Source organism: Canis aureus, chromosome X, assembly GCF_053574225.1.
Source record: "Canis aureus isolate CA01 chromosome X, VMU_Caureus_v.1.0, whole genome shotgun sequence".
In the NCBI taxonomy this organism is placed as follows: domain Eukaryota; kingdom Metazoa; phylum Chordata; class Mammalia; order Carnivora; family Canidae; genus Canis; species Canis aureus.
The window spans coordinates 20,813,061-20,838,821 of NC_135649.1; the positions used below are offsets into that span (position 1 = coordinate 20,813,061).

General features: G+C 39.6%; 1 protein-coding gene across 3 annotated transcripts in view; it reads right to left on the reverse strand.

The window, feature by feature from the left end:
- Nucleotides 1-773: 773 nt before the first annotated feature.
- The window catches only part of STK26 (serine/threonine kinase 26), a 64,149-nt gene continuing 39,161 nt past the window's right edge, over nucleotides 774-25,761 (reverse strand). For 2 of the 3 annotated variants that reach the window (XM_077889823.1, XM_077889821.1), the window contains 9 exons: nucleotides 20,721-20,777; nucleotides 15,716-15,824; nucleotides 15,474-15,631; nucleotides 14,112-14,297; nucleotides 12,604-12,752; nucleotides 11,450-11,543; nucleotides 10,940-11,002; nucleotides 10,722-10,858; nucleotides 774-2,573 (listed from right to left, as the gene is read on the reverse strand). In XM_077889823.1, the coding sequence (XP_077745949.1) occupies nucleotides 2,549-2,573; nucleotides 10,722-10,858; nucleotides 10,940-11,002; nucleotides 11,450-11,543; nucleotides 12,604-12,752; nucleotides 14,112-14,297; nucleotides 15,474-15,631; nucleotides 15,716-15,824; nucleotides 20,721-20,777 (978 nt within the window). In that variant the 3' untranslated portion in view covers nucleotides 774-2,548. The remainder of the gene's footprint in view (nucleotides 2,574-10,721; nucleotides 10,859-10,939; nucleotides 11,003-11,449; nucleotides 11,544-12,603; nucleotides 12,753-14,111; nucleotides 14,298-15,473; nucleotides 15,632-15,715; nucleotides 15,825-20,720; nucleotides 20,778-25,761) is intronic. The other variant, XM_077889822.1, reaches the window with a different exon arrangement.

Below are 25,761 nucleotides of genomic sequence, written 5' to 3' on the forward strand. Positions count from 1 at the left end.
TACTCTCCTAGTCCTAACAGAAAAATTCCTTTTAATATACCTCTCCCTAGCCCTTTCCCACATACTAGCACCTTCTTCACTGCTCCAGGAATCTTATCCAGTCACACAAATGTAGAAAAGCAATTTAATAATAAGAATATATTGAAGCCCAGTAACCTGTATGTTAATCCTATAGATCCTCAGAGCTATACTAAGTTCATCTTCAGTCTTTTTTTAAGGAAGAACTCAAATTCATTTGGGCTTTTTAAAAAGATTTTATTTATTTATGAGAGAGAGAGAGAGAGAGAGAGGCAGAAGGAGAAGCAGGCTCCATGCGGGGAGGCTGATGTGAAACTATATACTGGGACTCCAGGATCACGCCCTGGGTTGAAGGCAAGCGCTAAACTGCTGAGCCACCCAGGCATCTCCGTTTGGGCTTATATGCTATTTCTCAACTTCTGGAAGTCTTTGTGAAATTTGTTCTCCCCAAAGAACTATAGGGTTCAGATCTGTATACAATTTCCCAACAAAACTATAGTTAGGGTGACCACACAACATATTGTCCAACCTAGGGCATTTCTGAGTGAAAGGGAATTCTATCAAATAATTTTGTCAGGACAGGGGGACATATATGCACTGTACGTACAATCAATGTTTAAATCTGAAGAACATCTTTTACTTTCCAATGGAGACATTGGTATTAAAGTTCCAACAACAAATTAGAGGGCAGAGGAGACAAAATTTGAAACAATTAAAACCCCGCACCATACCCCTGGCTCAAGAAAACGAACACATGAAATTTAAATATTTATTTTTAAACCCCTCACAACACTGGAGTATGCTTCACCTAGAAACAGTTTACAGGACTATAACTCTAATGAATAAGCAATATTAATTCCATTTCACGACGCAGCTGTGTTGTAAAGTTTCAAATAATCCATTTATAAACTTGTTGCTTTTGCTTTTACAAAAATATTCATCCAACCCATGATATGAGTTGCAAAATTATTTCTAGGCCTCTATAGATTATAAAGTGGAATTGCGTTTCAGTCACATGGCAGGTGAAAATTTCAACTGAACCATTCCTTCAAAATACAATGCATTAAAAGTAATTGTTACAGTATAGGCACCGATGAAAAGAACTTTCTTGGCATATATGACATGACCATGACTTATTCAAGTGTCTGTATTATTACAGAAGAAGAGGAGGTAATGGCCACTTTGACAAAAAACTGTATTCTTAACTCGAAGAACACCTTTTTTCTAATATTTGGCAATTATTCAGACTTTTAAGAAATTACTTCTGTGCAAAAACCAAACTGTGTAGATCCAAACAACAAACATTAACTACCAAAACAAATTAATATTAATAATTCTAGAACTACAGAAATATAGCCCCAGTTCAAAACTTAGGCAGGCATAATATATATACTGGGCTTAAAAGAAAAAAGATATTACCCATGTAACAGTACCATAAATATGACTGAAAATTAACTGTACAGTCTACCTTAACTTTGTATGGACACAGATCATCCTGTACTATGGTTATTTTCATATGAACTAGAAAATTCTTATTTAAATACCCTTTCAAAAATGAACAAATGATGTTTATGTACTGGATAATTATGAAGAACCAAAATGTATAAATAGTTTATAGGACATCTCACTACCATGAGGAAAATATGCTGGTGCAAGTTATATTCATACCTGTTGATCAGGTATTTAATCACATGGTTATCAGTTTTTACTTAAGCTCCCCAAATCCAAGCTATAATGTGCAATATGAGTTGAAGATCTTAAAAACGAAGCCTGTCAAATTCCTCCAGTATTGCAAAAAACCCATCCTTGGCTAATTAGTATTGCTTTAAATTTCCAACCATATTAAATAAGGGTTAACTGCCTCTTCTGCAAGAGAAGGTAAATACTGCACACCAAGAGGTAACTGTTGCTACATGTTGCCTATAAATGCTTCAAACACAGGGCTCTCAAATGGGATTGTCCTTGAGCTGCCTGGAAGATCATCCCAACTTGGTAGAAGGAGTCAATACTTTTCAGGTTTCATTTCCAAGAGCTTATTAAAAACTTCTGTTTAAGATGGTATGACTTGTTTCCACCTCCCCACCAATAGTCATTTTTAGGATATGCTTGTGTTTTCTTTAAAAAAAAAAAGTTTGAGGCTTGATGATTTACAAACGTTGACTATTTAGGATGCCTTTGAAAAACCTGTATGTTTCATGAGTGTACAGTTAACTAGAGATCAAAATATGAAAGGTATTCATCCCAGTAACTTAAGTAATAATGATACCTAAAAGCAAAACTGTATCTCGACATTTAGTAGAATACAGGTGAAACTATAGTATTTAAAAGTTATTCCTTACAAAATAATCTCCTTAAAATATAAAATGATAAACACCATCACAAAATAGTTGAAGAGCTTCTTCCAAATCTTCAATGTTGCAAATATCCAAAAGGCACATGGAGCTCATGAGTTACGCATTGTTAAGCTTGGAGTAGCTTTGGTGGGTTTCTCTGGGTCCGTATGAAATAGAAGCCAATAATAGGAAGTTCCTTAGGGGGATTCATCTGCTGAACACCTATAAAATGAAGAAAAACTGATATATAACTATGCATGTTTATATTTCTTACCTGTATGAATTCTGCAATGAAGGTACTGATTTAGCCAACTAAATTCTTTTACTGAATCTCATCAGGTAGACACTAAAATATAAAAAAGTTCAAAAATCTCTTCTGTAGGGGTGCCTGGGTAGCTCAGTCAGTTAGGCACCTGACTCCTGATGTCAGCTCAGGTCTTTTTTTTTTTAAGATTCTATTTATTCATGAGATAAAGAGAGAGAGAGGCAGAGACACAGGCAGAGGGAGAAGCAGGTTCCTTGCAGGAAGATTGATGTGGGACTTGATCCCGGACCCTGGGATCATGCCCTGAGCCAAAGGCAGATGCTCAGCCACCCAGGTGTCCCTCAGCTCAGGTCTTGATCTCAGGCCCCAAGTGGAGCCCCCTAAAAAACAAAATCCCGGGGATCCCTGGGTGGCACAGCGGTTTAGCACCTGCCTTTGGCCCAGGGCGTGATCCTGGAGACCCGGGATCGAATCCCATGTCGGGCTCCCAGTGCATGGGGCCTGCTTCTCCCTCTGCCTATGTCTCTGCCTCTCTCTCTCTGTGTGTGTGACTACCATAAAAAAAAAAATCCCGAGAAGAAGGGGGCAAGATGGCAGAAGAGTAGGGTCCCCAAATCACCTGTCCCTACCAAATTACCTAGATAACCTTCAAATCATCCTGAAAATCTGCAAATTCGGCCTGAGATTTAAAGAGAGAACAGCTGGAATGCGACAGTGAGAAGAGTTCCCGCTTCTATCAAGGTAGGAAGACGGGAAAAAAGAACTAAAGAAACAAAAGGCCTCCAAGGGGGAGGGGCCCCGCGAGGAGCCGGGCTAAGGCTGTGGCGAGTGTCCCCAGGACAAGAGAGCCCCCTCCGGGAGAAGCAGGAGCTGCACCAACCTTCCCTGGCGGAAAGGGGCCCGCAGGGAGTTAGAGCAGGACCCGAGAAGGGCGGGGATGCCCTCAGGCTCCCTGGGACACTAATTGACACCTGCGCCCTGGGGAGAGTGCGCCAAGCTCCCTAAGGGCTGCAGTGCGTGGATGGCTTGACCCAGGAGCAGTTTGGAAGGGGCTCGGGCGGAGGCTCCGCGGAGGGGGTGCTGCGCGGCTCTGGGAGCAGCTCGGAGGGGCTGGGTGGGGGCTCTGCACGGAGGGGGCTGCGCAGCCGTGAGCGCCAATCCAACAGCGCAGGCCCTGGAGCACTGGGCACCGCCGGGACAGGCAGACGCCAGGAGGGCCCAGGACAGCAAGGACGCTCCTGGCCCCGAGCTGAGCAGATGAGCGGCCCTGCCCCCAGAGCTACCAGGCTCCTGCAGATGGAGAGCTCTGGAGTTACTGTGGGAGCTGAATCCAGGGCTCCAGAGCTGGCCGCCGCCACTGTGGTTGTTCCTCCTGCGGCCTCATAGGATAAACAACCCCACGGAGCCCTGCACCAGGCAGGGGGCAGAGCAGCTCCCCCAAGTGCTAACACCTGAAAATCAGCACAACAGGCCCCTCCCCCAGAAGACCAACTAGACAGACAAGTTCCAGGGGAAGTCAAGGGACTTAAAGTATACAGAATCAGAAGATACTCCCCGTGTTTTTTGTGTTTTTTTTTTTTTTTTGCTTTTTGATTTGTTTGCTTCCCCCACCCTTTTTTTCCCTTTCTTTCTTTTTTTTTTTTTAAATTTTTATTTATTTATGATAGTCACAGAGAGAGAGAGAGAGGCAGAGACACAGGCAGAGGGAGAAGCAGGCTCCATGCACCGGGAGCCCGACGTGGGATTTGATCCCGGGTCTCCAGGATCGCGCCCTGGGCCAAAGGCAGGCGCCAAACCGCTGCGCCACCCAGGGATCCCCCTTTCTTTCTTTTTCTTTCTCATTTTCTTCTTTTTTTCCTTTGTTTCTTCCTTTTTTTCTTTTTCTCTTTTCTTTCCTTCTTTCTCTCCTCTCTTTTTCTTTTTCCCAATATAACTTGTTTTTGGCCACTCTACACTGAGCAAAATGACTAGAAGGGAAACCTCACCTCAAAAGAAAGAATCAGAAACAGTCCTCTCTCCCACAGAGTTACAAAATCTGGATTACAATTCAATGTCAGAAAGCCAATTCAGAAGCACTATTATACAGCTACTGGTGGCTCTAGAAAAAAGCAAAAAGGACTCAAGAGACTTCATGACTGCAGAATTTAGATCTAATCAGGCAGAAATTTAAAATCAATTGAATGAGATGCAATCCAAACTAGAAGTCCTAATGACGAGGGTTAACGAGATGGAAGAACGAGTGAGTGACATAGAAGACAAGTTGATGGCAAAGAGGGAAACTGAGGAAAAAAGAGACAGACAATTAAAAGACCATGAAGACAGATTAAGGGAAATAAACGACAGCCTGAGGAAGAAAAACCTACGTTTAATTGGGGTTCCCACGGGCGCCAAAAGGGCCAGAGGGCCAGAATATGTATGTGAACAAATCATAGCTGAAAACTTTCCCAATCTGGGAAGGCAAACAGGCATTCAGATCCAGGAAATAGAGAGATTCCCCCCCCCCTAAAATCAATAAAAACCGTTCAACACCTCGACATTTAATAGTGAAGCTTGCAAATTCCAAAGATAAAGAGAAGATCCTTAAAGCAGCAAGAGACAAGAAATCCCTGACTTTTATGGGGAGGAGTATTAGGGTAACAGCAGACCTCTCCACCTGGCAGGCCAGAAAGGGCTGGCAGGATATATTCAGGGTCCTAAATGAGAAGAACATGCAACCAAGAATCCTTTATCCAGCAAGGCTCTCATTCAAAATGGAAGGAGAGATAAAGAGCTTCCAGGACAGGCAGGAACTGAAAGAATATGTGACCTCCAAACCAGCTCTGCAAGAAATTTTAAGGGAGACTCTTAAAATTCCCCTTTAAGAAGAAGTTCTGTGGAACAATCCACAAAAACAAGGACTGAATAGATATCATGATGACACTAAACTCATATCTTTCAATAGTAACTCTGAACGTGAACGGGCTTAATGACCCCATCAAAAGGCGCAGGGTTTCAGACTGGATAAAAAAAACAGGACCCATCTATTTGCTGTCTACAAGAGACTCATTTTAGACAGAAGGACACTTACAGCCTGAAAATAAAAGGTTGGAGAACCATTTACCATTCGAATGGTCCTCAAAAGAAAGCAGGGGTAGCCATCCTTGTATCAGATAAACTAAAATTTACCCTGAAGACTGTAGTGAGAGATGAAGAGGGACACTATATCATACTTAAGGATCTATCCAACAAGAAGACTTAACAATCCTCAATATATATGCCCCGATTGTGGGAGCTGCCAAATATTTAAATCAATTAATAACCAAAGTGAAGAAATACTTAGATAATAATACACTTATACTTGGTGACTTCAATCTAGCTCTTTCTATACTCGAAGGACTTCTAAGCACAACGTCTCCAAAAAAACATGAGCTTTAAATGATACACTGAAAAAAAAATAAATAAATGATACACTGGACCAGATGGATATGACAGATATCTACAGAACTTTACATCCAAACTCAACTGAATACACATTCTTCTCAAGTGCACAGGGAACTTTCTCCAGAATAGACCATATACTGGGTCACAAATCGGGTCTGAACCGATACCAAAAATTAGGATCGTCCCCTGCATATTCTCAGACCATAATGCCTTGAAATTAGAACTAAATCACAACAAGAAGTTTGGAAGGACCTCAAACACGTGGAGGTTAAGGACCATCCTGCTAAAAGATGAAAGGGTCAACCAGGAAATTAAGGAAGAATTAAAAAGATTCATGGAAACTAATGAGAATGAAGATACAACTGTTCAAAATCTTTGGGATGCAGCAAAAGCAGTCCTAAGGGGGAAATACATCGCAATACAAGCACCCATTCAAAAACTGGAAAAAACTCAAATACAAAAGCTAACCTTACACATAAAGGAGCTAGAGAAAAAACAGCAAATAGATCCTACACCCAGCAGAAGAAGAGAGTTACTAAAGATTCGAGCAGAACTCAACGAAATCGAGACCAGAAGAACTGTGGAACAGATCAACAGAAACAGGAGTTGGTTCTTTGAAAGAATTAATAAAATAGATAAACCATTAGGCAGCCTTATTAAAAAGAAGAGAGAGAAGACCCAAATTAATAAAATCATGAACGAGAAAGGAGAGATCATTACCAACACCAAGGAAATACAAACGATTTTTTTTAATACAAACGATTTTAAAAACATATTATGAACAGCTATACGCCAATAAATTAGGCAATCTAGAAGAAATGGACGCATTCCTGGAAAGCCACGAACTACCAGAAGTGGAACAGAAGAAAGAGAAAACCTGAACAGGCCAATAACCAGGGAGGAAATTGAAGCAGTCATCAAAAACCTCCCAAGACACAAAAGTCCAGGGCCAGATGGCTTCCCAGGGGAATTCTATCAAACGTTTAAAGAAGAAACCATACCTATTCTCCTAAGGCTGTTTGGAAAGATAGAAAGAGATGGAGTACTTCCAAACTCGTTCTATGAGGCCAGCATCACCTTCATTCCAAAACCAGACAAAGACCCCACCAAAAAGGAGAATTACAGACCAATATCCCTGATGAACATGGATGCAAAAATTCTCAACAAGATAGTAGCCAATAGGATCCAACAATACATTAAGAAAATTATTCACCATGACCAAGTAGGATTTATCCCCGGGACACAAGGCTGGTTGAACACTCATAAAACAATCAATGTGATTCATCATATCAGCAAGAGAAAAAACAAGAACCATATGATCCTCTCATTAGATGCAGAGAAAGCATTTGACAAAATACAGCATCCATTCCTGATCAAAACTCTTCAGAGTGTAGGGATAGAGGGAACATTCCTCAACATCTTAAAAGCCATCTACCAAAAGCCCACAAGAAATATCATTCTCAATGGGAAAGCACTGGGAGCCTTTCCCCTAAGATCAGGAACAACACAGGGATGTCCACTCTCACCACTGCTATTCAACATAGTACTGGAAGTCCTAGTCTCAGCAATCAGACAACAAAAAGACATTAAAGGCATTCAAATTGGCAAAGAAGAAGTCAAACTCTCCCTCTTCACCGATGACATAATACTCTACATAGAAAACCCAAAAGTCTCCACCCCAAGATTGCTAGAACTCACACAGCAATTCGGTAGCGCGGCAGGATACAAAATCAATGCCCAGAAATCAGTGGCATTTCTATACACTAACAATGAGACTGAAGAAAGAGAAATTAAGGAGTCAATCCCATTTACAATTGCACCCAAAAGCATAAGATACCTAGGAATAAACGTAACTAAAGAGGTAAAGGATCTATACCCTAAAAACTATAGAACACTTCTGAAAGAAATTGAGGAAGACACAAAGAGATGGAAAAATATTCCATGCTCATGGATTGGCAGAATTAATATTGTGAAAATGTCAATGTTACCCAGGGCAATTTACACGTTTAATGCAATTCCTATCAAAATACCATGGACTTTGTTCAGAGAGTTAGAACAAATTATTTAAGATTTGTGTGGAATCAGAAAAGACCCCGAATACCCAGGGGAATTTTAAAAAAGAAAACCATATCTGGGGGCATCACAACGCCAGATTTCAGGTTGTACTACAAAGCTGTGGTCATCAAGACAGTGTGGTACTGGCACAAAAACAGACACATAGATCCATGGAACAGAATAGAGAATCCAGAAGTGGACCCTCAACTTTATGGTCAACTAATATTCGATAAAGGAGGAAAGACTGTCCATTGGAAGAAAGACAGTCTCTTTAATAAATGGTGCTGGGAAAATTGGACAGCCACATGCAGAAGAATGAAACTAGACCACTCTCTTGTACCATACACAAAGATAAACTCAAAATGGATGAAAGATCTAAATGTGAGACAAGATTCCATCAAAATCCTAGAGGAGAACACAGGCAACACCCTTTTTGAACTCGGCCACAGTAACTTCTTGCAAGATACATCCATGAAGGCAAAAGAAACAAAAGCAAAAATGAACTATTGGGACTTCATCAAGATAAGAAGCTTTTGCACAGCAAAGGATACAGTCAACAAAACTAAAAGACAACCAAAGAATGGGAGAAGATATTTGCAAATGATGTATCAGATAAAGGGCTAGTTTCCAGTATCTATAAAGAACTTATTAAACTCAACACCAAAGAAACAAAGAATCCAGTCATGAAATGGGCAAAAGACATGAAGAGAAATCTCACAGAGGAAGACATCGACATGGCCAACATGCACATGAGAAAATGCTCTGCATCACTTGCCATCAGGGAAATACAAATCAAAACCACAATGAGATACCACCTCACACCAGTGAGAATGCGGAAAATTAACAAGGCAGGAAACCAGAAATGTTGGAGAGGATGTGGAGAAAAGGGAACCCTCTTACACTGTTGGTGGGAATGTGAACTGCTGCAGCCACTCTGGACAACTGTGTGGAGGTTCCTCAAAGAGTTAAAAATAGACCTGCCCTACGGCCCAGCAATTTCACTGCTGTGGATTTACCCCAAAGGTACAGATGTACTGAAACGCTGGGACACCTGCACCCCAATGTTTATAGCAGCAATGGCCACAATAGCCAAACTGTGGAAGGGGCCTCGGTGTCCATCGAAAGATGAATGGGTAAAGAAGATGTGGTTTATGTATACAATGGAATATTCCTCAGCCATTAGAAATGACAAATACCCACCCTTTGCTTCAACGTGGATGGAACTGGAGGGTATTATGCTGAGTGAAGTAAGTCAATCGGAGAAGGACAAACATATGTTCTCATTCATTTGGGGAATATAAATAATAGTGAAAGGGAATATAAGGGAAGGGAGAAGAAATGTGTGGGAAATGTCAGAAAGGGAGACAGAACATAAAGACTCCTAACTCTGGGAAACGAACTAGGGGTGGTGGAAGGGGAGAAGGGTGGGGGGTGGGGGTGAATGGGTGACGGGCACTGGCGGTTATTCTGTATGTTGGTAAATTGAACACCACTAAAAAATAAATTTATTATATAAAAAAACAAAAAACAACATCCCTTTCGTATCTGATTTTACAAACCTCTAATTCGTTTGTTTGTAAATTGGAAAAAAAGCGGGACATTGCCTATGAACATCTAAGGGGTTTTGAAGAGGAGCTTTAGTGTGCGAGTACAAATTGGCTTCATCAGATAGAATGTCTATGAGAATGTGTGATTTTACAGGCTATATAATTTGCTTCAAGTTAATCCCAGTGGCATCACAAATACAAACAAAGCGAAAGATGTGCCGATAAGCAACATGATTGGTATGGAGACTAGAATTAGTATTGCTTTATAAACTGTTGGAGCCAGGTGCATGCATATGAAAGTCTTATTTAAAAAGAGAACTAAAAAATTAAATGCATGAACTTTATTGAATGGGAACAAAGGTAAACCACCAAGTCAAGACACTATGGAAACTAAAGTCAATCCTAAGGACCATTTGTGGTTTTCACTGACCTCCTCTGTCTAAAATCCTTCCCAGGCAGGCTGGTTGGCTCAGCGGTTTAGCGCCGCCTTCAGCCCAGGGCGTGATCCTGGAGACCTGGGATTGAGTCCCATGTCAGGCTCCCTGCATGGAGCCTGCTTCTCCCTCTGCCTGTGTCTCTGCCTCTCTTTCTCTCTCTCTGTGTTTCTCATGAATAAATAAATAAAATCTTTTAAAAAAAGTAAAATCCTTCCCTTAGCTTTTTTTACGGGGGCTAAATGTAAGAACTTTAGGACTGGAAATGATGTGAATGGTAGTGTAATGAGGGTAGTGGCAAGAACAAAAGCATTCCTAAATGGTATTTACAAGGGCCCAAAATCAAAATATGCTCCATGACCTTTTGTCTGTACTCTACCACCAGGTGAAGGAGAAAAATAACCAACACAGGCCATAGGCCATTTCTTTCAGTGGAAAAGTATCTTTTCATGCCAGAAGATAACAATTCCAAAAGCTCATGTTTAAGATGGGCAACAAACAACACAGTTTTAAAACATGCAACTATTGAGAAGTGACTGAATAATTAGGAATAGTTGAAATGACCAAATCAAGGTCATGATACTACACCATAAACTTACATCCAGCAGAAAATGTCAAAATTATTTCTTAAATGACATGTCAAGCTTACTTTTGAAATTTTTCAATTAATTTCTTCACCATTTTATCAGTGATGCCAGGACAGGCGGCTTCAGCCACAGCAATGCTTTTCTCAAGTTCTTCAATGGCTTGATTCCTGCTAGCGTTATTCTCATCCTGCTGTTTAAGCTGAGAAAGATCAATAGTGACAACATTGAAAATACTATACTTCTTAACATAGATATCCAAAGCTAATGAATCCATACTTACTTCAGCAAATGCAGGTGTGATTATCATAGACAAACAGCTCAGGGTTTGCACAAGATCTTGCTCCTTCGAACAAATAATATAGATTACGTATGTGAAATTAACAGTCATGTTTTTCTTATTCTATAACAAGTGAGCACTAATTTGAATCCTCCCTCCCAAAAAACCCAACATAAGTCATGCCTCTATGCTTTATTCCCACCCACCCACTATCGATTATGATAGATATCCACGATTCCACTGGGTTCATGAATGTTTAGGTAAAATGCATTTTAAAACATACCAATGAGAAAAAAATAAAAATAAAACATACCAATGACCATCTAAATGACTTCCATGACCTTTACTTAATTAGCTTAAAACTAATGGCAAATGAAGCATACTAAGGACACAGTGAGGTACACGGGCATTTAGAGGTATTAAATTCTAATAATTTTTGGCTATCATAATCTCACTACATTAGTCCAACAGAGTCTATCTATCAAGAGGAAATGACTATTTCCATGCACATACTGCCCCATTCTGTAGCTTCTTTGGATCAGGCTTCTTTCGCACGGTGGTAAAGCTCCATTCGGGATGAGTATTATTTTCTCTGCTGGTGGATTCCCTAAAGAGATGGCCCAAAATACTAATATAAGTTCCTAAATAATTCTGCTTGGTGAAAATGCCAAATCAATGCAGCTAGACTCTGAAGAGTTGTTCTAATATATAAAAAAAATTATACTGTAAAAAAGCATTTGATCTCATTTTCAGGTAGATACTATAATTTATTGAAGAAGAGCTGTGGTCCTCAACTCGTAAGTATGCATCAAAATCACACATGGAGACCTCTTCCCACATAGAAAAAGCCCTGCCTCCACCAATCCCCACTGACTGGATCAGGATCTTCTGTAATGTGGTTTTTGATTCTCCTTTAAAGTTCCATGGGCTACTTGCACAGGCAGCCACAGCCAACAAACCATTACAACAGGGTACAAAAATCATCCTGGTAGTTCTTATTCTTTTCAAAGATAGGGTAATTCAAATAAATGCAGGACACTGAGAGTATTAGCTAAAGAAACTTGGTGTTGCCTTTGTGCCAATTTGACCAGTGGAATGGTAAATTCTGGTGTAACCTACAGACTTCCCTAGTCTAAATTAAGTTATGGGCTTAGAATCTAAGATGTCAATGTAAATGCTGCAGTTAGAAAAACAGTGTAACTTTTTTAGGGGGGCTACAAAACATACATAAACGAATATTTAAATATATTAGTCTGATCACAGTTTAGCATGTGGGCAAGGGGTGGGAAAGGCCTGGAGGTCAGTCCTCCAGATGAATTTTGCAGGTTCCCCCCAAAGTATGAGAAGACATAGCCCCTTATCACTTTGGGCAAACTAATAAATCACTTTTACTCAAATCATATTCCAAAATTTTGTAATATACTTAAGTATCCACTAGGGGTTAGACCGAGACCATTTAAAACTAGAGCAATGCACTTCGAAGAAAAAAACCTGCTTCCAAATTCATTGTACTCCACAGACTGTGATTTTAAAAGATTTTCACGGTTTCTACAGTAAAACTTTAAAATAAGGTTTATATTTTATGCTAGAGAAAGCAGAACAGATACTAGTTAAAAGGCAATATTAGAATGGGCTACCTACATAAAAATTAAATGATTTGTACATACGAATCAGAGCCCTCTGAATCAGATTCATCATCACTGTGCCCTTCTGCCTTCCATCTCTTAAATCGATCTATCAGTTCGGTCAGATAAGAAGTCTTCTTTGAATTTTTTACAATGAATTTGTGTTTCAGAAGTTCTTTGGCTGTAGGACGCTAAGGAAAAATATGAAGGATGCATGAATATTTCTAGGCTCTTTTATGGTTGCAAGGGATGGTGAAAAATCATTTCAATTAAGCTGAAAAGGTAGATCTGAAAACTAGGTCTACAAACATGAAGACAACTAAAATGTTGTAGGGGTAATAAATAGCTAATTCTACCTTTTTTTAAAAAAGGATTTTATTTATTTATTCATGAGACACACACACACACACAGAGAGAGAGAGAGAGAGAGAGAGAGAGAGAGAGGCAGAGACACTGGCAGAGGGAGGAGCAGGCTCCATGCAGGGAGCCCGACACGGGACTCAATCCTGGGTCTCCGGGATCACGCTCTGGACTGAAGGCAGGGCTGTAAACCACTGAGCCACTGGGGCTGCTCTAATTCTACTTTTTGAAGTGCCTCAAGACAACCGAATTCAATACACTACCTTGGTACCAATTTGTTCAAGCCCAGGGTCAAAAAGGTGGCCTACCTACCAGCAAATGGACAGGCAGGGCCCTCTCAAAAGCAGAGAAACACATGGCAGGATTTTGAAAATAAGTAAAAATTTAAAAACATTTCAAATACTTTTATTATATTTAAGTTGAAAAAATGGATGACAGCTAGAGGGCTATAATTTATTATCATCTGCACACATCATATGATGCTCAGATTAAGCCTTTCTCCATCATGCATTAATTCATAGCACATCTAAATGCAAATACCAGGTGCTATGGGGGACATTTCTCCCCTAGTGTTTTATTAATATCAGCATAATCATTCTCAATTTAAAAACAGTTCCATCGAAACCTAGTTCTTGTACATTTCTAGCCCCTAGAAGTCACCAGGCAGCTTTATTTTAGAAACAGTAAAGAAAAAAAAAAGAATCAGTAAAGCAACTGTGATCAAATCTGCCAGGTAAATGAGTGGAGTTCACTGGACTTCAGAAAAAGCATATAACTTCATATGTTGGAAATTTAAAAAAAATGTGAAATGCACATATCACTTTTCATGAAAAATAAAAATATAGTTGAATAAAAATCACTGGATAGTTACACATGTACTTTAATGACTTCCTGTAACAGGAACTTTGTATCTCAAATTTCCTTCCTCCTGAAATAAGAAATGATCAATAGAATAAGGAAGAAGCTAGGAACCATGAGAAAGAGAAAAAAAAATACAATGGAAGGAGAAGATAAAGTAAGGGTCTTGTTAAGAACTGAAGAGAATTAGCAAGACAGAGCGAAGAATCAGGTTCCTAGAAGGATCTTAGACAATACACAGGCACTGTATTCCTCACTGTAGAAAAATCACATTTGCTTTATATAGATTTAATAATAGAAAACAAATAGTAGTAATAGCAATATATACTCACAAATGATGGATCTTTGTTCAGGCAAGCATCAATAAATTCCTTAAAGGACTTAGTAAAGTCTCCAACAAGAGTTGGAGGATTGTTTTTTGGAATAAGAAACAGAACTCTCATTGGATGCATATCAGAATTAGGTGGCTCTCCTTTGGCTAGCTCAATGGCAGTGATTCCCAATGACCAAATGTCAGCCTGAGGGAAGAGAGAGAAAAAAATAATACCTCGAAATTCCATTCCAACAGTCATGAAATAGCCTGTGGGTCATATGATATTAAAGTGTCTCAAGAGGGGTGCCTGTCTGGCTCAATAAGAAGAGTGTGTAACTCTTGATCTTGGGTTCAGGAGTTCGAGCCCCACGTTGAGGGTAGAGAGGACTTAAACAATGAAATAGGTAAAACTTTACAAAAATAGTATCTCAAGAAATGTAAATGTAATACATTTTTTAACAGAATTCATTTATTTAAAAAATTATCAAATTCCCTAATGTTTTGCCAGGTACCATATTCTAGGCACTGAGGATTCAGGTGGTGAGTAAAGTAGACAAAAATCCCTGCTCTCATAGGGCTTGAGTTCCAATAAAGACACAGATAAATAAATAATATGATGTCAGGTGGTACTCGGTTCTGTGAAGAAAAGAATAAAATCAGGATAAAGGGATAATGAGTTATGGGGTCCTGGGGCTACACATTTACACGGGATGGCTAGGGAAGACTACTCTGTGATGTAATGTGTTTTTTAAAATGATTTATTGATTTATTTTAAGGGGGAAGGGCAGAGGGAGAGGGAGAGAATCTCAAGCAGACTCCAAGAGCGCAGAGCCTGGCATGGGGCTGATCCCAAAACCCTGAGATCATAACCTGAGCCGAAGCTAAGAGTTGGATGCCCAATTGACTGTGCCACTCACCCAGGAGCCCCTACGCTGTAAAGTAATGTTGAAGCAGAGACCCGATTGGTAGGAAGGTTATTCCAGATAGAGGGAAGGCTGAGTACAAAGGTCCTGAGGCCAGAGTGGTACTTGATATGTTTGAGGGATAGCAATGAGTCCCCTGTGGTCAAAGGAGACAGAATATAGAAGAGAGTAATAGGAGATGAGGCTGGAGAGGCAAAGGCCAGATCATAGATGGCCATGTATGTGATAGTAATGATCTCAGATTTTATTCTAAGTTGGACAAAAGGTTACTAAAGGGAATAGGGTCCAAATACTATCAGCATCCTGGGATCTTATGACTTAGCAGGAACACTTGACATAACTCTAGCTTTTGAAATACTCTTAAAAGAAAGAAGATTAGGGCAGTTTATTACATAGAATAGCATGCTATATAGAACCTACTATTAAAAACAAAATATTTTTGTACAGGTACACTTTACTTTTGAGTCATAAGCTGACTGTTGAATAACTTCAGGAGCCATCCAAAATGGTGTTCCCACAAAGGTATTTCTTTTAATTTGTGTATCTGTCAGCTGGCCAGCAACTCCAAAGTCAGCAAGCTTAACATCTCCTTGTTCTGACAGCAAGACGTTGGCAGCTGGGAGGAAAAAAGAAATGAAATCTGCTCAGCATCCTCAGGACACAGCTACATTTCTCAGGTTCATATATGATTTTTGTATACCTTTTATGTCTCGGTGAATTTTCTTTTCTGAATGCAGATAGTCCAGACCTTTCAAAATTTCCTTTAGCATGGTAGCAATCTGGAACTCATCAAATGGACCAGCTCGAAGCTTAGGGGGGGAAAACACACACACTTTTATACATGTCTGAACAACCAAGTTCAAACCAGATATTATCTTTGAAATAAAGGAATCACTGAGATATACAAAGCAATTCTGCCTTTATTAAGCCAATATTGAAACAAAGGGGAAAACAATTTAAAAGGGAAGAGAGTCAACAAGTTAAGTCAAAGGGCTGAAAAGGTTTTTACATGATTAGATTTAATCTCGAAATATAATACAAGTAGTATGACCCCTGTACCAGCTCCAAATCCTGAGGTTCTCAAATATTTACATCTAAGAGTTAAGAAATATGCTAACAATGACAGAACTAGCTTTCTTCTCTCAATCTCTCTCTTTTTCTTTTTTGGCTAGGAAAAAAGAAATCAACTACTTAACAATTTTGGTGTTGGCTATTTAAATGATCAACTATTTACACTAAACTATTTTGAGATCATACAGTCACTAAGATTTCCACAGCAACTTGACTAGATCATATAGGTCAGCTCACAGCACAGTTCTTAGCATTCGTGTATCTCAATCACTTTGGAAAGCCGAGAGCCTTTTTGAGACCAAAATTTAAAAGTTAGTTAGGAATATATAATTAATCTATTCAGACTTCCATTGTAAAACAGAACCCAAACAAGCAAAAAAAAAAAACAAAAACCAAAACAAACAAACAAAAAAAAACAATGATCAAATCGTGAAAGTATACAGTTTTTTCAAATAACCATAACACATTTCCCTTTCTTTCCCCATCCCTGTACCAAAGCCAGTAGTTCCAACTGGAATACAAGGAAAGCAATGATTAGGTTTCAGGAGAAATTGTAATGGAATATCTGAAAATCTCTCTTTAAAATAAATGGTTATTTTAAAATTCTGGTACCTCATAAAGCACAAACAGTAGACTGTACAATATTATTACAGGAAAGGGTGGGAATCTAAAGTCAGGGCTGAGGTAGAGTTCTGTTTGCTGGAAGGAGGGAAGAGGTGGTGGAAATCAAACATCGCCCACTCTGCTTCACACTGGGAGGGATTCACAGCTCTTTGGCACCTTGTGTATTTCATCTTTCATGAATGCCATATTTATTCTGAATAAAGGGCACTTTCATGTTGAAATTTAACAGCTTAAAATAGAACCCATACTTCAGTCTTGCCATTGAATATTAACTGTGGTCTGGATATATGTTGTACTCCGGGGATGGCCATAGTTCAATAGGTGCCTTTCCTAGGTAACATTATCTATTTACTTATAAATCTATCAACTTCCACCCCAAAATATTCTATTTAAACAGGAGTGATTGAAGTTGTTCTCAAAGGTGAAAATGGCACTTTAAAAAAGATTTTATTTATTTATTCATGAGAGACACACGGAGAGAGGCAGAGACAGAGGTAGAGGGAGAAGCAGGCTCCCTGCAGGGAGTCTGATGTGGGGCTTGATCCCAGACACTTAACCACTGAGCAAACCAGGTGTCCCTGAAAATGTCATTTTATTGATGCTGGCAATGAAATTTTGAGGGACTACCAAATAACTGAGATAAAGGTCGTACTAAAGATTTGTAATTGGTATCACTGATCATAACATGTAGATAGGGCCCTTTCTTAAGTCAGTTACTTAAGAAATTGGGCAAGGTCTGTAAGGGATATTACATGTCATTCTGAAGGACTTCTAAAAAAATATATTTCAGTAAAAACAAAACAGAGGTTCTAAAGACCCATTGGCTTATTGGGTATATTTAGGTCCAGTTTAAAATTCAGGAAAAGTACAATCTCAACTCACTTGGTACTGGAGGAGGATGGGAGGGGGAAACCCCATGGCAGGGAAATGCGAATGGGGTGGTACAGCTGGGTTTTTCTGGTTTGTTATCAGACAGAAAACTACTTCAAGCCTGTGGTTAAAATGTTTCTTTAGCCATGTTGACAATGATGAGAAAAGGAGAAAAAAAGGGATTTGGAAAGAGAAGGAAGGTAAAGTCGATGCAACAGAGACTTTTTTATTGGCAGTACAGCCTTAGGAGAGATAATGCTGAAATCTTGGTACACTGGCCTTGGAGTACATTAATGAACTTCTCCTCGATGACTGAAGACCGTGCCAGGTTTCTTAACAGCAGGTATTTCTTAATACCTCCACCTCTGGGGCAGCGTACTGGCCTTGGGTAATTTGCCTCTATTGTCCACAAAAGGCATGCAAGAGAGGGACTCTTTCACCAACTGTATACTTGTGGGCTTGAGGCTTTCCCTATTCCTTTGACTTTCCGCCTGTCCTAATGCAGCACATGATATTTATGCCTTCTCTTATGGTTAGCACATTGTTTCCAACTTTTTTTTTTTTTTGGTGCTCATATTTCATTCAATTCGCCTTATCATATGAGCTTTTGTTGTAAGCCACTGCAACTCTTCCTGGAAAGAAGTCAGGTATGAAAATTCCATAAAATGACTTCTAATATCCTCAAGGTCTGCTCATATACAACTAAGTTTTTTTCAAGAATGGGAGAGAATTTTGAGGTATACACTCTAAAATGCTGATGCCAATGACAAGTCATAATCACACTCCGTTAGTTGGGCACCAGAGAGAAATAATCTCTGCCCAGCATCCCTCTTGTTTTCTCTTGTCCTTCGTAGCAGTGCCCTCCTTCTAATCTAATCCTTTCTTAAGAGTCCCTAAATGCTAGCATTCATTTGTACGGCACATTTTCTCATCATTTGCCCTCCATACGAAGGCCAGTTACATGAATTTTATCATTCAATCACAGTGTTATTGAATCTGTGAGGTAGAGAAACGTCAAGTGATTATTAATCGAATTTCTTCATTCAGCATTTGAGGAAATCATGGCACAGAGGTGCAATGGCTTGTCCAATATTAGCCAGTCAATGGCAGAACTAGGACTAGAACCTAGGTTTCCTGATTTTTTTTAGCTACTACATACAGGGCTAGGAACATCTTAGTTTTTTGAATTATGCTCCTTGGTATTTGTACTATTAAGCAGGATGAAATTAAGATCTCACAAACATTTCATTCAGAGATCTTATAAAACTGACCAAACTACTCCTGGGGATACAGCTTGAATTAGTTAGAACTGGGCCAGTGTCCAATGCTTAACATTGCTATCACTGATCCTGATGACAACAGTGCATTCGCTTTGCCAATGCCTACAGAACAGGGAAGGGACATGGTGAGCCCCTTGGGGGAACAGATAAGGTAACTGTGATAAATTTGGAAAGGGCTCTTAATATTTAAAAAGTAGAAGAAGGAGGATTGTGGAGCAATTGGCAGGATTCTTGTGGAGCTAATGAAAACGCTATTGTGTAATAAAACTATGTGACAAGACAAATGGAAATGGGGTCATTTAAACTTCAAGACAAGAATGAGATCTGACTCCATAAGCATGAAGGATTATTATACAAAGAAACACCAGTTGTGTTCTATCATTAGAGAGGAAAGAGAAAGAAAAAATGAACTCAAGCTTTAGGATATAAGAATTAGATTAGACACAAGGAAGGATTACCTAACTCAGTAACTGATTAAAATGAGATGAATTCCTAGAAAGATATGAGACTATCTAGTTTAATTACCATTTCTTTAGAATGTTTCCAATATGGTTCTTTTTAAAGGAAAGACAATCTCGTACAGTCATTTCTGTTCATAGGATTATTTGAAACTTTGGAGTCACTGGCAGGGAGTATTAAACCCTTTTAGAAATATTTAATTACTTACAGTTGGGAAAACTCATCTCCACTTGAGAATACGAGTTAAACTATTACGTGATCTTAATCATCAAAACACTTTATTTTTAGAAACAGCAGACTCTAATTTCAAAAGCAGAAGGATGCTAAGAAAATAAAAATCATAGAGTAAAGATGTAAGGGAACTTAGAAATAACTTCTTTGTTTTATAGGATATCCTAGTCTGAGGAATTTATGTGTCTGGTTCACAGCCACAGATTTAGTTATGAAGACAGCTAGTCCCACAACCTCAAACTCCTATAGGCCCACCCAGTGGCCATCCTGCTACACAGAGTTGCCTCTAGTAATTCATATTGAATTTTATTTTATTATTATTTTTAAAATTTTATTTATTTATTCATGAGACACACAGAGAAAGAGGCAGAGACACAGGCAGAGGGAGAAGCAGGCTCCTCTACACAGGGAGCCCGATGTGGAACTCGATCCCGGGACCCTGGGGTCACACCCTGAACCCAAGGCAGACGTCCAACCGCTGAGTCACCCAAGCGTCCCTCATATTGAATTTTAAATACAAGGTCATATTAATAAAGATTTAAAAGGGGGAAAACAGCAATGATAGAATCACAGCAACTTGGGGAAAACAACCAGTGTTTCTCAAATGGATTCTGTGTGTGATCACAGCATTTTGGGTGAACTTTTCCTGCTCATCGCAGGATTTTAGCATCCAGATCTTTGCCCACTAAAATTGCCCTAGCGCTTCTAAGTCATTATGACAACCAAAAATACCATCACATTTCCAAATGGCCTAGAGAGGGGCAGAGAGAATTCTGTAGGGAACTGGGTCTGTAGGCCTATTTGGTGAGAACCCAAGAACCAGTTTTAGTGACAATTACCTGCATTACTTATTTTTTTAAAAATCCAAGAACATGGTCTTTTCAGGGAAATGCCTGTAAAGTAAGACTCTAAACTTACAATTGTCACGTAGTCCTAATTTGCAGAGCTTTATTTCATTGAGCTATTCATATTTCATACACTCTAAGAATGTCAGCAATATGCCCATCCTGCAATCCAGCTCAATCTACATAAGAGTAGTGGTCCCGAGTAAAGAGTTTAATTTGAATATATTAAACCACTCAGCTTGCCCAAAAGCCATTGCTTACTCCAGTTAAAAGAAAAAAGTCAAAGTACAGACGCGTATATGTGTAATCATTCAAAAATACTTACAAGATCCAGTGCTGAACCACCACCCAGGTATTCCATTATTATCCATAATTTTGAACCCTGTAAAAGCCATGAAACAATTGAATAATTATAATTCTGAGCCAAATAACATACTAACACTAAATGTTAAATCTGACATACTGATGTACTGGTTCTAAAATATGAGTTTAAAATTAGTTGTTTGAAACTCAGAATATATTTTTCCACAGAATGCTACAAATAGGGGATCCCTGGGTGGCACAGTGGTTTGGCGCCTGCCTTTGGCCCAGGGCGCGATCCTGGAGACCCGGGATCGAATCCCACGTCGGGCTCCCGGTTCATGGAGCCTGCTTCTCCCTCTGCCTGTGTCTCTGCCCCTCTCTCTCTCTCTCTGTGACCATCATAAATAAATAAAAATTAAAAAAAAATGCTACAAATAAAAGTAAAGTTCTGAGTCTTGACCTTCCTCCGAGGCCATTTAGACTGTGATATAACTAAATGAAGAATTTTTTTTTAATGGTTGAACTATTAGCAATTTTTATAAAACCCAGAAAAAATAAACCAGAGCCTTTGTTATTTTGGATGATTCTGAAAAGAAAAGATAGTTACACTAAAGAATGTGGAGGTATATGAAGACTTGTAGAAATTTTAAATGGGGCTTCTGGGTACTTCCCATGTAATTTTAGTTTGAGTACACTGGATATTTTGCCTTACTAGTTTTTGACTTTTGTTTTCATATGTCTTACGACTTTTATCAGCCATGATTAGGGGCCATTTTTGGTACACATGTGGAGCCTAGAAAGGATATTGTCCCTTCTTGCCCTCAACCCCTGCTGCCGAGGTAAATGTCTAAGAGATAGGGAGTATGTAGCTTGAAAAGCATATGATTACTTGATTTCTAGGTAGAATTAACTTCACTATAAGTTGTAAAAGAAGAAATGGGGCAAGTATATGTGTATCAGCTCTATCAGATAAAAATAGGAATAAACCATTAAATCTTTCCTTCTTTCAGTTGTAGCTTGAAATACTAGGGACACTTTTCTCCCCGTATCATTTTTTATTTAATCTTTTTAGAAAGATTTTATTTATTTGACAGAGAGGGAGACCATGCACACAAGTAGGGGGAGAAGGAGAAGCAGGTTCTCTGCCAAACAGGGAGTCCAATGTGGGGCTTGATCCCAGGATCCCAGGATCATGACCTGAGCAGAAGGCAGAAGCCTAACCAACTGAGCCACCCAGGTGCCCCTCTCCCCGTATCATTTCATGCATGCTATTCTCTGAATTCTTGTGAGACCACAGATTTGATGGAAGTGGGGCAGTTGATTTTACTATACTGGCAAGTAGTCAAGTGGTGAATGGCTTGTGTTCTGAAAGTCCATTTTTAAGGAAGGTGTTTCAAATTTGGAAAGCAAGCATTTTCCCATAAAAATAATGTCTAGCTTCCTGAGGTAGTCCCCAACAAAAGAAGGTATCCACGGTGTAGCAGGAAGAATGCCAGAGAAACGGACTACTATTGATACCATAACAATGTTTCCAGGGGAAAAACATAGTGTTATGCTTCAACTTGGGATGCCAGGGACACATTTCTTACCTTTACAGCCCCAGCTGTGGGATGAAGATTCTCGAACTACTGCCAGGAGCCATCAAACTCTAAACTCCCTGGGAAGTACTCAGGAGCTCCATTCAAAATGTACACACGTCTCCATGAAGCTGGGGCTTTAGAATGGCCAAGAATGGACCCCAGTAACATGATGATGGGTGACACTCTAGGGACTGGGATGTGGCCTAGTATTAGGGCCTAGGGAGGAAGGGCTCAGTTAAATGAAGATGAAAGGATTCCTCCTTTCTTTCTGGATGCTGACACCATATAGGATATGCATAAGAGATGGGGGGGGGGCAAACAATGTACCTTTTCCCCTAGTCTTGATGTTCAGTCCCCTATCATAGCCTGAACTGAAGAAAGAGCTGTCTCTGGCAGTGGAGGTGTCTACAATAGGAAGGAGAAAAAATACATCCCTGTAACAACAGGGAACGGAAAGAGTTCCAGGAATGCTTCAGGTAACTTGTTTTTACGTAAAGAAATTAGGCTCTCAGAATCTGAGAATTGTAAACTTGATGTGTCTTTATACTTTTTTCAAGAGATGAAGAAAGTGTTTCTCACAATGCTGCATGGCCTGAGAATTTATTTCTTTCACTACAAGTTTGTTTCTAATAAGCACTATGTTCTACCTTATAAATTCAGAATGTTTCTCATTCACCTGATATTTAAAAGGCAAATGAAAAGATCTTATGAAACATGTTTACCTGTTTTCTAGTTCTGCATGAATGAAAGCATCTGTTTTCCAAGTTTGAAACAATGTGTGTCCCTTTTCCAGCTTATGGATTCAAAACAGAAACTTACCTACTGTCTCTCTTCCACTAAAGCATGTTCATAGAAAACAAAATGTTATTAAGGTTATGACTACGCAACTTCCAGATCTGAAATGAAGGCTTCCTCCTCGCAAGCAAGCCATTGGGTGGAAGCAGGACTCTCCTGAACAGGGCAGGGAAGGAACCAGAGCTGCCGGACAGATTTTTCTGCCTGCTTCCTCCTGATCACTGCTTCTGGAGACAAGCCTCCTTGGAAGAGGGCCATGACCTTCAAAAGATTGCTATGCAGGTGTAGGGGCTGACAGAAGGCTGGTCGGGCTCTTCCTGGTTAAAGGAAGCTTCACTCAGAGAGGTTCTTATGGGTTCCTTGTCCACAGCAGATCTCTGTGAAAACACCACTTGCAAAACAAACAAAACTGAAAAACCTAGACTCTGTGTTCTTTTGGAGGACTACACAACTTCTACCTTTGATTTCCATGAAAAGATGTTTGTGTTGGAGAATGCAAATAAGTATGTTTGGCTGGCTTTTAAATCATTTAAAAGTCTACCTTAAAAACTACCGAACGCGTCTGAAAGAAATTAAGGAAGACACAAAGAGATGGAAAAATATTCCATGCTCATGGATTGGCAGAATTAATATTGTGAAAATGTCAATGCTACCCAGGGCAATTTACACATTAATGCAATTCCTATCAAAATACCATGGACTTTCTTCAGAGAGTTGGAACAAATCATCTTAATATTTGTGTGGAATCAGAAAAGACCCCAAATAGCCAGGGGAATTTTAAAAAAGAAAACCATAACTGGGGGCATCACAATGCCAGATTTCAGGTTGTACTACAAAGCTGTGGTCATCAAGACAATGTGGTACTGGCACAAAAACAGACACATAGATCAATGGAACAGAATAGATAATCCAGAAGTGGACCCTCAACTTTATGGTCAATTAATATTCGACAGGCAGGAAAGAGTATCCACTGGAAAAAAAGACAGTCTCTTCAATAAATGGTGCTGGGAAAATTGGACAGCCACATGCAGAAGAATGAAACTAGACCATTCTCTTACATCATACACAAAGATAAACTCAAAATGGATGAAAGATCTAAATGTGAGACAAGACTCCAGCAAAATTCTAGAGAACACAGGCAACAACACCCTTTTTGAACTTGGCCACAGCAACTTCTTACAAGATACATCCATGAAGGCAAGAGAAACAAAAGCAAAAATAAATTATTGGGACTTCATCAAGATAAAAAGCTTCTGCACAGCCAAAGAAACAGTCAAGAAACTAAAAGACAACCTACAGAATGGCAGAAGATATTTGCAAATGACGTATCAGATAAAGGGCTAGTATCCAAGATCTATAAAGAACTTATTAAACTCAACAGCAAAGAAACAAACAATCCAATCATGAAATGGGCAAAAGACATGAACAGAAATTTCACAGAGGAAGACATAGACGTGGCCCACAAGCACATGAGAAAATGCTCCGCATCCCTGGCCATGAGGGAAATACAAATCAAAACCACAATGAGATACCACCTCACACCAGTGAGAATGGGGAAAATTAACAAGACAAGAAACAACAAATGTTGGACAGGATGTGGAGAAAGGGGAACCACCTTGCACTGTTGGTGGGAATGTGAACTGGTGCAGCCACTCTGGAAAACTGTGTGGAGGTTCCTCAAAGAGTTAAAAATAGATCTGCCCTACGACCCAGCAATTGCACTGCTGGAGATTTACCCCAAAGATACAGATGCAGTGAAACGCCAGGACACCTGTACCCCAATGTTTATTGCAGCAATGTCCACAATAGCCAAACCATGGAAGGAGCCTTGGTGTCCATCAAAAGATGAACAGATAAAGAAGATGTGGTCTATGTATACAATGGAATATTACTCAGCCATTAGAAACGACAAATAGCCTCCTTTTGCTTCGACGTGGATGGACCTGGAGGGTATTATGCTGAGTGAAATAAGTCAATCGGAAAAGGACAAACATTATATGGTCTCATTCATTTGGGGAATATAAAAATTAGTGAAAGGGAATAAAGGGAAAGGAGAGGAAATGAGTGAAAGTATCATTGAGGGAGACAAAACATGAGAGACACCTAACTCTGGGAAATGAACAAGGGGTAGTGGTAGGGGAGGTGGGCGGGGGGTTGGGGTGACTGGGTGATGGGCACTGAGGGGGGCACTTGGCGGGATGAGCACTGGGTGTTATGCTATATGTTGGCAAATTGAACTCCAAAAAAAAAAAAAAATAAATAAAAACCTCAAATCATTTAAAAGTCTGAGATGGTATCTACATACCGGTTTAAAATTCCAAAAGTGATTGTAAATCATAACCGTATATCTGGCACACTGAAGCAGAGGAAGTCCCTGAAGGAAAAACTCTACTTCCCCACTAACAGAATGATCCACACATCCTAACAATGGGCTGGAGGAATAAGTTTAAAGTCCTGCATCAAGGGGCACTTGGGTGGCTCAGCGGGTAAGTGTCTGCCTTTGGCTTAAGGCATGATCCCAGGGTCTTAGGAAGAGTCCTGCATCATTTGTTCATAGAAAAAAGATGATGAGAATACCATTACGCATGTTTCAGGGATGATTATTGTACTATATGCTAAATACATGTTGAATTAAATGGGCTGCTCTGTGAATCTCCTAGTCAGTTATAACACCAACCACATAATCCA